The 14,365-nt window shown below is 31.9% G+C and overlaps 1 protein-coding gene across 4 annotated transcripts in view; it reads right to left on the bottom strand.

The window, feature by feature from the left end:
- The window catches only part of PARD3 (par-3 family cell polarity regulator), a 1,150,653-nt gene that overhangs the window by 32,894 nt on the left and 1,103,394 nt on the right, over nucleotides 1–14,365 (bottom strand). For all 4 annotated transcript variants that reach the window (XM_053713848.1, XM_053713850.1, XM_053713851.1 and 1 more), the window contains one exon: nucleotides 4,751–4,871. In XM_053713848.1, the coding sequence (XP_053569823.1) occupies nucleotides 4,751–4,871 (121 nt within the window). The remainder of the gene's footprint in view (nucleotides 1–4,750; nucleotides 4,872–14,365) is intronic.

Raw genomic sequence — 14,365 nt, 5'->3', positions numbered from 1 at the left:
CACTACTCCAGCCGATAATTGCCATTGCACAGGTTTATTTGAACTCTATTTTGTACCCTAAAGTTGCATGAGACCAGTCACTGGAAATATGAGGGTTAAAAGGCCTTCCAAATGGTATGTAGTCAATATGAATAACTTGTATACGCATTTTACATTAAAAAATGTTTGAGGACGAGCTCTGAAACTTTTTTTTTTTTTTTTTTGCTTGGTCAAAATAAATCCTTACACTAAAAGTAAAATTTCTACTTTTAAATGAAGGGTTACTGATGGGGTTGACATGAAAATGACACTTCTATTAGGTATGGTAAATGTCAGTTTAACTTATCAGATAGGTGTTTCAATGTTACAAAACAGGAAATCTATGTTGTATCTGTGTACAATTAAATTATTATTGCCTGGGAATTTTATATTGTGCCCACACCCCTCTCACCAAAGTCAAATTTAAAACGTTCCATGATTTAGACAACCCACGATTTTAAAAATCTTTCCAAGTTACGTCATTTATCTAGACACCTTCACATTTCTGAGCCTACCTCAGTAGGTTCTCATAAAAAAGACCTAGGTTTCAACCTAGGCATATCAACAAAGCATATCAAGACAAGATGCAACATTTGAGACTAAATTTAAAAATATTTTTGCTTTAAGATTTTACGTTCTGTATAAATCACAAAAAATAATTTTAACCTCCATTTTTAATTTTTTTTTTTAAAGGGATAGGAAAGTCAAAAGTAAACTTGCATGATTCAGATAGATCATGTCATTTTAAGACACACTTAAATTCAGTTCTATTTTCAAATGTGCTTCGCTCTCTTGGTATCCCATGTTGAAAAGAATACACACATTTCCTACACTAGTGGGAGGTAGCTGCTGATTGGTGCCTGCACACATTTGTCTCGTGATTGGCTTACTAGATGTGTTCAGCTAGCTGATGATAGTGCAAAGCTGTTCCTTTAGCAAAGGATAATAAGAGAATGAAGCACATTTGATAATAGAAGTAAATTGGAAAGTTGTTTACATTTGTATGTTCTATCCAAATCATAAAAGAAAATGTTGGCGTTTCCTAGAAGGTGAAAAAAAAATATATATGTTGCAATGCACCACAGAACAAACTATATTACATGTCACACCGTTGTCTATTCAAACCCTTCAAAGAAAATTTGCTCTGGAATTCAGATACACAGTAATCCAGCTCATGACCTTCAGTAGCTAGAGCCTATCTGTTAGAGTTCAAGCTTTTCTCACAGACAGCTTTCCCAAGAAAGACATATCATTTTTCAACAGAGAAGAAAGAAACACAAAATCTCCACAGTAAGCCACAAATAAATCTTTACATATAGATAAGGTAATGAAAAGGCTACTGTGAAAATATAAGGTTAATGTTTAATAATGTGATTTATAACTATTTAATAAGGTGAAAGATAGCACAATACATAACTCTTGAAATCACAAAGATGTCTCAAATGAACATTCTTCCCATAGGATGTATATTACATGTTACCTAGCAAGTTAAACCATTTTATAAAAAGTACACTAAACTCAGCATGTGAACAGAATAAATATGAAACAGCAATATCATATAATCAAAACTAATATAAAGCCATTTTGCAGAAAAAACAAATAGAATTTAAAACTTTTGATTATATCATGGCTACACAGACATAAAATGTGCAGAAAATAAAAGTATAAGTCCAAGAACACATTTATGCTTTGCAATGCAAGAGAACAAAATATTGCCAATAGACTTGCACAAAACATGTGTAGTTGGTAATAGATTTTATAATGTTGATAACTGATAGCAGTTCAGTCGTCACTGATTAAAGTGACCCCAATTTCAAGCGAATTACTTCTACAGACAGTTGCCCCACAAAAACGGCACCAACAGTCACATGCATTTGGAATCTCTAATGTATATAGCAGTCATAGTTCTGTGGTTTGAACTAATCATAAATAACTGGTGATCACAAACAAAGTTAACAATAAAAAATGTGATATAAATAAAAAGAATATTGTGTATCAACGACGTGGAAATTTCCCAAAATCACGGTATCTCAAAAATAAATTATGGTGCAGTATTGTGACAATTAAAGAAAGTTAATACAATGTGTCACATTTCTACTCACATAAAATTTAGCTATCTTAAACTCAAGTATTGTGCGATCCTGATTCACAAAGCTGTCAGGCTCAGCTCACTCAGGGATGGTGTAATTGAAATCTGTAATTGTGTCTCCACAAATAAAGAACAAGAATATAGTGGTAATACTGTGTATAACAGATGTAAATTTGATTTGTTCGATATATACTCACACTTTTCAGGAGCTAAACATCAGCTCCTGATATATAAGCAGACCTGATATCGGCTATCAGGGAGGCCACGCAAAAGCAAAGGTCCAGAACCGCTATATAAATAATTCAATTTATTAAAAGTATAAAAACATACTATATGTATAAAATGAATATCAGGACTTGAAGTCACTAAGGGCTACAGAGAATATGTGTAACAACCGAAGTGGTACCCAAAGTCTCCAGAGAGGATGGTGATGGATTGTGTTGAAACAAACAATGTATCCATTCAGTAACCACTTCGATATGGAGAAAAGCCCTTCACCGTGATGTCACTGTATCCAAGTAGGTGACTGATAGCCGATATCAGGTTTGCTTATATATCAGGAGCTGATGTTTAGCTCCTGAAAAGTGTGAGTAAATATTGAACGAATCAAATTTACATCTGTTATACACAGTATTACACTATATTCTTGTTCTTTATTTGTGGAGACATAATTACAGATTTCGATTCCACATCAGTGAGTGAGCTGAGCCTGACAGCTTTGTGAATCAGGATTGCACGATACTTGACCTTAAGATAGCTCAAGTTTATGCGAGTAGAAATTTGAAATATTGTATTAACTTTTTTTAATTGTCACAATACTGCACCATAATTTGTTCTTTTTTTATTTTTGAGATACCGTGATTTTGGGAAATTTCCATGTCTATGTTTTGAACTGTCTGAGATCTATTTGTAATACAAAATATGCTATCTTCCAAAAAAAAAACTTATTTTTAATACTATAAACACAGATTTGATTATAAAGACAACTAATTAATGCACAATCACTTTTCTGAAATCAAATCTTAAACCATTTTATATTCAGTAGCATAAGCATTTCACAATAGGCTTGGCAGAACTTCCAAACCTGAAATGCTTTTGTTAAAAACAGCTACATGAGAAAAAGAAGAGAAAAAAAAGCTATTGGCAAGTTCAAAATAATGAATTGGTTGGCCTTACTTTTAGGAAAGACTAATAAAAAGTGCAAGTACAAAATGTACTTCTTTTTGAAGACGCTCTTGATAACCAAGGGGTATACTGAGAGCAAAACTAAAAGCCAAATCATGACTGTTGTGACATGAGCCATAGTGTGTTTGGATATGTTCAATATTAATGTTTTGAAGAGACAACAAAAACACATGACCAAAATATTGCTCTTCGCCCTATCATTATTAAAATTTGACCTTGAAGTTATGGTGGCCTTGATTCAATAAGAATTTAAAGAACTCTCATGAGAGATATTTTCTCAGTACCCTAAACAGTGAATTAATTCTTAGATTTAGAGAGCACATTAACCATTTAGTGAAATTACTCCACTTATTAACAGACACTACTTGCAAGATTCCTTCTCAATGGTGAGATTGTTGAAATCTCATTGAATCAACACCACTGTAGGATTTGAGCACATGTGCAACATTAGCCTTATATTAATACCCAAGTTGTGTTCATTTTATACACACTAGTATTATATACAATTGTAGTTAGATGAACACAAGTTTTCATTTACATCATGATGTGTGCTAAAAACACCATACATTCAACAAGTGCAATTAATATATGAAAGATCAAAGATTACACAGTGTCTAAATATGCCAATCACTTTCTCCCATAAACATGACTGACATAAAAAAACACACAGGCAAATAGCAGCACCAAATTATTTTTCTAAGTGCTGGTTTCATCCATTACTACTCCCACTGAGGACCAATTTCTATAATTACAGAAGGCATTAAAAGTAACCTTGACTATGCCATTTAAAATCTACAGCTTATTTTTTCAAGCAGGTTACCTTTGACGTAAAGACCAAGTATATAATGGCAGAGTAATCATTAGGTTAAACCAGCGTAAACACATTTTTAACAATTGGGCATTTCACTAGTTATAGTCAAGTACAATAGTATTCTAAGAAAAATGATAAACAAAATAAAAAGGGTTATTTTTCTACCCTTGTGTGTGTTTATGCATTTATCAATTCATCTACTCATTTGTCTGTCTGTGTCTATCCATCCCATCCATACACACAATACAATCATATTTGTACCTCTTTTTAAAACTCTGAAACCACACACACAAAAATAACAGTAAAACGGCAAAACGCATGGAAATAAAATACTGTATATATGAATTGACCACTCAGTATTTCATACCTATTTTTCCCACACAGGAAGCGGACAAACACATGCTTTGTTATGGTATGTAAAAAAGGCAATATGATATCCCTTAGACCACTGGACAGATGGATAAGCCAGATATGAAATTAAATTATCCATAATGGACAACAGGCTGTGATAATAGGAAGGGCACAGGGTTGAGAGGTCACAAATAGTTGCTTCTATGGCACCTTGAGGACTAAGATTACTCCCTGGAGTGGATCTTATTGATAAAACTAATCTATATGATTAGTTAATGGACATTGTAAGCACTCACCCAAGGCTGCTCAAAACTATATGTACGTCTTCGTTCATCTACATCATCTTCATGTCTGGCTTGCTGAAACTCTTGTCGCAGACGCTGTATCCGGTCATGATTGCTTGGAGTTGATCTATTACTTGAGAAATAAAATAAAAATGCTTTCAGAATTCTAATTTTGACACAAAAGGGAATGTTTGTTTTTATAACAATACAGTTATATATTTATACCTTAATACAAGCTCAAAAGTGCTAAATTTAGACAGGAAGTATATAGAGGAAACAAAAAATAAAATAAAAAGGTGCCTCTATTACACAGGGGTCCTAACAATAATTTTACCTAGAGAAAAAGCAAATGTTTCATGATTCAGATAAAGCATGGGGTCTTTTTGCAAAAAGCTACATTCTGGGTGTGCAGTGCATGGGGTTACAAGAGAAACATACTCATTTTACAATTCAGGGGTTTGGGTGCAAATACAGCTTCTGGGGGGACCCAGCTGTTGTGCAGAAATTTTACTTAAACTAAATTTTGAAGAATATGTGTTATAGCTGGTAAATATATTAGCATTCAACTTATCATTATGACTAAAAAAGATTCAGTAAAGGTTTTTCTGGATTTTTAAAAGGCCCTTGTACTTCTGCAGAAACATGTTATTCCTGCTATATTGCCACCAGACTTTGCAGTCTTCTCCCAATGTCTGTGGCACAACACTTTGTTTTCACCGCACAATACACTATAATAGCACTGCACATGAAAACTAAACACCCAGAACAATATTATATACTGTGTGTGTATATATATATACACACACACACACACACATAGATAGATCCCTAGTGTAATCTTATTATCTTAACTACATTCCAAATGACATACACCAGGAAACAACACAATCTCATGTCTAATCGGAGTTAAAATTTAAATGAAATTCATGGTCATTGCAAATTAAAATTATATTTTAAATATGAATGGAAAGGTGAAAGCTGTGAGCCACCATTTAAACGGCTATCCATCTGACAGATGTATACTGCTGGCTACTTTATTAAGGGCATTGAAGGAGCCTGTCAGTACAATCAATTTGTCTACTTTAACTAATCAATATTATCCTGACAACCATTAATATGGTTTGCAAGAACTACATTAAACTGTTCAATCTGGTGCTGTGGGTAGGTTCATGGAAACATATGTGGAATTAAAATGTCGGGAATTACAAGATGCCCCTCAAATTCACTATATTATAATAAAAATATAAACGGGACATTTTAAAGTGCAGATCACATGCTAAAATTGGTTTAGACCATTTCATTTTTTGTGACAATGTACTTTGCTTACCTGCAAAGCCACACACAGGTAATAGCCTTACTATAAAGCAGCAAGCACTATAGATTATAAACAGGAAATGGCCAGCTATTTGTGACATGTGACAGTAGCTCCTGAGTGGCTTACTTACTGTGCATTTCTTAGGGCACCCGAGTGGGACTTCACCTATGCACTTAACCCTTTTTGCAGGGGATAAACACATAGAAAACTAGGGTCATTAGTACAAAAACTAGCACACATACTTTTTGCATTATAGCTCTTCTTTAATTATTAATAAATGTATGTTTTTAATTATCAAAAAGTAAAGAAGAATAGAGCATGATATAGACAAAGGAACAATGCAGCCAAACTAAGAGTCTACTACGCACACTACACATAAAAAAAAATGTGTTATGGAATTTTATCTCCTACGCTGATTTGTTTTTAAATTCCATTTTACCCTTTAATTTAAAAAACAAATCATTTCAGTTTATCAAAATCATGCTCCATTCAACTGATCAACTCAAAACTCTGTCCATCAAATAATATTTTGTACACTACTATTTTTTTATGTTTCTAGTACTGCATTATTATTTAAATCACTATTCCATATAAATCAGCTGGTCTCAACGCAGGTATTACATTTGGCCAAATTAATTTAAAAGCCTGATAACAATCCACATTTACTGAACTTCACATTAATGTTTAGTATCAAAACTATACAGTTCATTAGTGCTGCCATAATATAATCTGCATATAATGATACTATTTCCCCTTGATTGTCATTCCTCTAATATCCTGGATGAGTTGTAATATACATTTTAATACCCTTTTAATTCCCCAAATAACTTCACTTGTAAAACACAATCATATTGAAAACGCATTATGTAAGAGCTGATGACACTGATGTTTAATGAAACAAACAGATTTCTAAAAATGTTATGTTTTCAAAGCTCAGTAAAACAATGAAATATATATATATATATATATATATATATATATATATATATATATATATATATATATATATATATATATATATACACAAAAGCCAATACATTCTTGGTTTGAGTGCAGAGTTTCTTCAAGTAATCTGCTTTTGTATTTTTTTAGTACAAATATTAACTAAGGTATCATCAACCAAAACCAACCAATTTCTAACATATATTGAAATATATTTCATTATTATTCCCTCAAAATAAAATTCCCATGTGCAAAACACTAGAAATTAACAATCCGAAAATTATTACAAATATAAACAAATTTAGTGAAACATACATCTAACATTTCAACTTCTTACAACAACAGTACAAGTTACACATCCATTTTAAATTATTTAATTAAATGTATCTGAAAAAATATATTCTTAATGGTCGATTAAAAAATTATATTAAGAACGGAAATCTACCTTTACAATAGAATATAAATATAATATATATATATATATATATATATATATATACATATATAAATATATATACATACATACACACATTAGTGGGAACTAAAATGCTGTCATATTACCTTTTACATATATATATATATATATACATATGTACACACATCTATCTATATCTATATATATATATATATATATATATATATATATATATATATATATATATATCTCTATATATATATATATATATATATATATATACACATACATACACACATATCTATCTATCTATCTATATATATATATATATACACACACACACATATATATATATATATATATATATACACACACACATATATATATATATATATATATATATATATATATATATATATATATATATATATATATATACACAAATTCAGACTTGTTGTAAGGCAGTCTATACAGTAGCAGCCATGTGCATCTTACTAGATAGCACAGCAAGGTATTTGCGATAAGAGAAACAGTTACCAGAAACCAACAATACAATCAATTTATATGAGATCCAACAAGACGGATAATGTGTTTTAACTGTTTTGACAAAGCGGATTCCAGGAATCAACAGTTGCATAGAAAAAAGTAAAAAAACGTTGGTCAGAGCCATGCTTACTCAAGTCCTAGAAAGCCTTTGAATACTTAAATTACAGAACGTGACACCGTTTATTAACAAATTCATTTGCACTTCAAGCACTTCCTCAGCATGTAATTTCAGACTTTCCAGCACAGCATCCCATGTTAACATCCTTTTTTAATCTAGCGTGCGTGAGGTCTAAAACAGTTCAACACTGATGACCTGAGGTCTTATCAAGAATCCCAACTTTTTTAAGAAAACTTCTGGAGAGCAGAATGTTTTTACTCCACCATAAAAAAACAGACCAACTTTTATTTGTATCAAGTCTAACTTACATTTGTAAGATATTTTTTGGAAAAAGGAATGTAGACTAGAAACAGACACCCAAAAAAATAATTTTTAAAGGACCAGTAAACACAGCAGAATTTGCATAAACAACAAATCCAAGACAACAAAACAATGCAATAGCACTTAGTCTGAACTTCAAATGAGTAGTAGATATTTTTCTAACAATTTTAAAAGTTATGTCCATTTCCACTCCCCCTGTACCATGTGACAGCCATCAGCCAATCACAAATGCACACATATTTATTCTTGTACATGCTCAGTAGGAGCTGGTGACTCAAAAAGTTTAAATATAAAGAGACTGTGCACTTTTTTTAATGGAAGTAAATTAGAAAGTTGTTTAAAATTGCGTGCTCTATCTGAATAATGAAAGTTTATTTTGACTTAAGTGTCCCTTTAAGTTTGTGGAACTTTGTTACAGAAAATGCTTAAAAATGATTATTCCCTAAACTTAAGGAAAATTGTGGCAAATAATGACTTATTGTACATCAACCTTAACATTGGGACATTTTTTACCACAAGATTTAGCTACTCAAAAGCAGCTTTGTTTTACTTACCCTAGTCAAAAAGGATAATCTTCCTGGAGTCATTCTGAAGTAATCGGTGACTCCAGACTATTTATAATAAGCCAACCTGAAGTATGCCCACAGGCCAAAATATTTAAATGAGATGACTCTAGAGTCGTTCACTGGCTGTTCATGCTTGTGAAGTAATCAGTAAGGTAATCTGCTAATCATTCTGAAGTCATCACCCAGACATTTTTACCTTAACTGATGACTTTACAAGCCTGATGATATCTGATGATGTGCAAATGACTTCTAAAGTAGTTTGATGATCATCAAATGACTCCAGGATGGTCTCTAAAGTAATCCTGTGTGTCTTGGCATCTGATTTTATCGAATATTACAAACACTAGTCACAGCCATTTCACCCTTATTTAAAGGGTCCGAAAACAAAACAATATGATGTGCATATGTAGGAGACATAAATTAAAGTGACAATAAATATAAAACTTAGATCATAATAGTTCACTGACATTTGTTGCTAATTGGACAAAGCAAAATAGACCAGGAACATTAATTCTAGTTGTTTTTTCAAGGGGTGTATCACTGAACTCCTATGGATGTTGCATTAACTAAAGGACACTACAATTAAACTGGTTTAAAATGATATTGAAACATATAAAAGCAGATTTCTCACTGGCTGTTAAGGGTAATTCCTACTGCTCTACGCGTGGACACAGACACACAAATATTTAACTAAAAACTAGTTTTATGTATGAACATCAGTTTCTCAAGAAACATAAAAAAAAAAAAACTAAAAGCTTTTTAGTAACCCTCTTTTAGATGACAGATAGAACAGTGTCAAATAAATATAATTTTATCAAGGATGACCAAATCCTTTCATACATTATTAGTTTGTTTATATTGTCAGGCTTTAGATACAGTGCTTGAATTAAAATATGAAATAAATTCGGAATTCTTACATTAATTCTACTAAGGAATATGGAGTATTGCATGCTGGGATATATTAACAACAAACAATACTTTAATTCATCTAAAGAGTAAATTAATTTAACAAGCTAAAAATATTCTTTATTTTTTTTTGTTACCTCTGCTTGAAGTGGTAGCTGAATAGAGTACAAACATTTTCTTTCACAATTGCCTAAATGGGTAATTAATTAAAACAAAAAATAATATATTTTAATTAATTTAATGAAATGAAAGATCCATGGCATTGTTATCTGAAAGTAAGATATGAACATAAATGTTATTGATAGTATATTATTAATAAGTTACATTCTTAAGTGTTTTATTTTTTTTCTGTCTGGAGTCTTTCAAGTGTTAGATTGCCATCATAATTTTTAATTTAATTACCATAAAAGCCAAAGTAAATTGTTTAATGTAAAAACATAAAGATGTTTTATAACACTGCTCAAAAGGCATAAAGTAATGTTGCAATATTTATTCTTCTACATCTGTATAATAAATACCAAAGTAATACAGCATTTACTCTGTAGCTACAAGATACAACACTGGTTTTGTGACAATTTGAATTTCATTTCAAATTAACAGTTCATGCCAATTTATACCTCAGCATTTATTTTTAAAAGTGGTTTTGAGTGTGTTTAGAATGATATATAATCAACTAAAAAGTTAACCCTAAAATTATTAAATAGGTCTATTAACTTTCAAACAATAATGCCACACACAGCTGGAAGAATAATGAACACCGAAGTGCTATTTTTATTTTATTTTTTTGGTATAGAGTTCTTTTTGCAGGATGCTTGTCTAAAAAAAAAATGGAGTAAAAATAATAATAAAAATAATAAAATAAATAAAATTCAGCTAGCCCAAAAAGAAAAAAAAAAAAAAAACATACTTTGGGTCTAATATTAAATTTTTTAACTTTTTTTTATAGCACTATGATGACACAAAATTGGTGGAGGAAAGAAGGAAAAAGGGTCAATTTTAGGTGTTTTGAAATTAAGTATAACAAGACATGTAATTGCCAAGCAAGTCACACTACATTTTATTCTGCACTGAAGTGGATCCAAAGATTGCCTTCAAAAAGGTATAATCTTCTGTAATCATTTTTTGGTATTCAAAGCAATTATATCTCAATAGGAAAATCCTGCAGAGGTACAATGACATCCAGTACTAGAGGTCTGACCTTCATTGCAGGCTGTATTTGGCCAGGTGGGTGAGAGGTAAAAAAAAATTGAGTTATAAGCACTTCCAGCAGAGAAGAGGTCAAGTGGGAAATCTTCAATAGTTTTGTATTAAAAAGCAAAATGACAGATGTATTAAATCAATTTTAAAACAAAGACGTTATTTTCATGTTCTATCTCTGTATGGTTTCTAAAAATGTCACACTGTATTCCAGTTGTATTTTGTATAGGCACAGGAAGCGGGATCTGCTGGATACATATACAGTATATCTACTGGATGTGTCACTTTCAGCTTTTCAACTGCTCAGCAGTTGTATCCCTTAGAATTACAGTAAGTTTTTTTTTGTTTTAAATACATCTCTCTATATCTTATAGGTGACAAGGGATGCATGCTGTGAATTGTACAGTGGTACACTCAACCCAAAGTCACAATTTGACATGACAGCTGTCATTCTATAACAATATACTATGCAAATCTGAGATCATCTTTAAGTACATTTACATTCAGAACAATTTATACAAACGCTTACCTTTAATAAACAGTGTACAATATTTTTGTATTTGTGCTGTGTAAAAGAAAGTTTGTAGATATTTATATTTTGAAAAAAAGACGTCCCTTTAAATGCTACAAAAACAATGTTACACAAAATTCAAAATTAAACTTTCATGATACAGAAGATAGTGCATGCAATGATAAAAAAACTTTCCAATTCACTTTCATTATTAAAATTTGCACAATCTTTTTATTTGTACACTTTGAGCCCCCAGCTCCTACGTACCATGTGCATGAGTTCTCAGAATATACATTCTACGATTGGCTGATGGCTGTCATGATGTAGGGGGAAGGAAAATTTTACTTTGTCAGAAAAAAAATCTGGCTAAAATGTAGCCACCAATCAGCAAGAGCTACCCAGAGTGCTTAACCAAAAATAGGCTTACATCCCTTCTTTTTCAAATAAAGATACCAAGAGAATGAAGAAACATTTATAATAGGAGTAAATTACAAAGTTGGTTAAAATTGCATGCTCTACTTGAATCACGAAAGAAAAAAAAGTTCAGTATCCCTTTATGTCATGTTAAATGTTATAATTCTTGCAATGATAAACTTTCAACAGAAGTTAACGGCAAACAAAACTGCTTGGGTTCGAAATGCACTGCTGAGAACTGAGCATTCCAAACTAAGTTTTTATGGCCCTTTAATTGAGAAGGTTGGACACGACTGATATACCACCTAACTATATCATGATTAAAACATCCACTCAACACTAATGAGCTAAGATTGGCAGCAATAAGGAGCTATATGATGTCATTTAACTAGAGTTATAGTTCAGCCCATAAAAAAATAAAATACAGATTAATCCTCTACCAATAGACAAGCTGCAATTTTCTGGCATAAATGGAGCCACATTTCTGAAGGCTTCTACATAATGAGAGCAGATTAATGGTGCCCATCATCATCCATATAAATCATTTCATATACAAGATATATGCTGCACACTTTTGTCATGCAGTGGCACATGAAGAGGGAAGCTGGCAAGTTCCTTGCTTTATCCAAGAGTGCAGCGATGTTTAGAATATCATTTACGCTAAACAAAGAGGCAACACAAGTTCTGCGAGGAGGGATTAATTTTCAAGGCTTTTGTACAAAATACCAATGTATTACTAAATGCCAATGTCAAAACCTCACAAGGCACTACATCATTTTGTAAATTATTAACATCCTATTCTAATGAAGAAGCCTCCTTCATTAAATATTGATGCACAATGTTTTAGGATGTTTGCCAGCAGTGACAGAAGGTGTATATGATAAATATATCTTTCAGGTCATGTTTTCCCCTCTATCCTCCAATGGTTACTTAAATGGAATACACTATAACGAGCATGTTTTGAGTAGTATTATCCCAGGATCACACTATATGTTGCCCCCTCTGGGGGTGCACGGGTCAAAGGGTTAGCCTTTTGTTAATGGCTGCACATGGCTGTAAAATACACAAGCCAGGCAAGGTTTCAATTACTTTTTTTTCAATTAGTTGTAAAGATCAATGCACGTACTAAGAAGCCTCTAGAAAAAATATCAATGTAGACAAGCAACTGTGTAAGGTTTACAGATGTAATTGTAATCTCAGTCCATAGCGGTTAGCCCTAGTGACAGAAAGGGTTATATTTTTTTATTATGTATTTCTAAGCCATAATATATGATTTAGGTAATATAACTACTACAAATCATAAAGTAATATAAAGATTTGATGTTCTAACCATTGGATTTCAGCAGCCAATCAATTGATTAAACCCATACCTAGAGTCACAGGGACACATCAAGCGTCTCTAGGGTTGCCACCCGGCTGGTATTTTACCGGCACAGCCGGTAATTGGTGATTAGGAGCCGGTGCCGGTATTAGTAAAATACTGGCAATGCAAAAGCCTTGGGAGAGAGAGACCAGTCCATAAGAAAAAGTGATACCACAATAGTTTTGAATATTGAATATTATTAAATCTTACCAGTTGCTTGCCTATGCCCATTGTGCTATTAACTATACTTAAAAGGACATTCCAGACAAAATTATAATCCACATGGATGAATTTTAGTTTTGAATAGAAGCATTTTTGCAATATACATGTATAAGCAAAAATTATTCTAATAAAAGTTAAAGCTGTTTAAAAAAAAGTGTATTTAAAGGAACACTGAACCCAATTTTTTTCTTTTGTGATTCAGATAGAGCATGAAATTTTAAGCAACTTTCTAATTTACTCCTATTATCAAATTTTCTTCATTCTCTTGCAATCTTTATTTGAAATGCAAGAATGTAAGTTTAGATGCCGGCCCATTTTTGGTGAACAACCTGGGTTGTCCTTGCTGATTGGTGGATGAATTCATCCACCAATAAAAAAACTGCTGTCCAGAGTTCTAAAGCAAAAAAAGCTTAGATGCCTTATTTTTCAAATAAAGATAGCAAGAGAATGAAGAAAAATTGATAATAGGAGTAAATTAGAAAGTTGCTTAAAATTGCATGCTCTATCTGAATCACAAAATAAAAAAAATGGGTTCAGTGTCTCTTTAAATATGTTCCATGCACCAGCATTTTAAACACAACACTTGCTCAGAGAGCCTAAGTTAATGTTACCATCTGGTAATGATTCAATTTGTTAATTGCCGACATGATTACAAGCCCCACTGGTGTTTTGAGCACTTGCAGTGTTAAAAATGCGGGTGCACAGAGAATATCTAGCTATGCTTCACATGCACAGAAAAATGTTACCACAAAAACAATGGTAACTTTTACTAGAAGCATTTTGTCAATATG

This window comes from Bombina bombina, chromosome 5 (genome assembly GCF_027579735.1).
Source record: "Bombina bombina isolate aBomBom1 chromosome 5, aBomBom1.pri, whole genome shotgun sequence".
Taxonomy (NCBI): Eukaryota; Metazoa; Chordata; class Amphibia; order Anura; family Bombinatoridae; genus Bombina; species Bombina bombina.
This window is presented reverse-complemented; position numbering and strand designations above follow the sequence as displayed.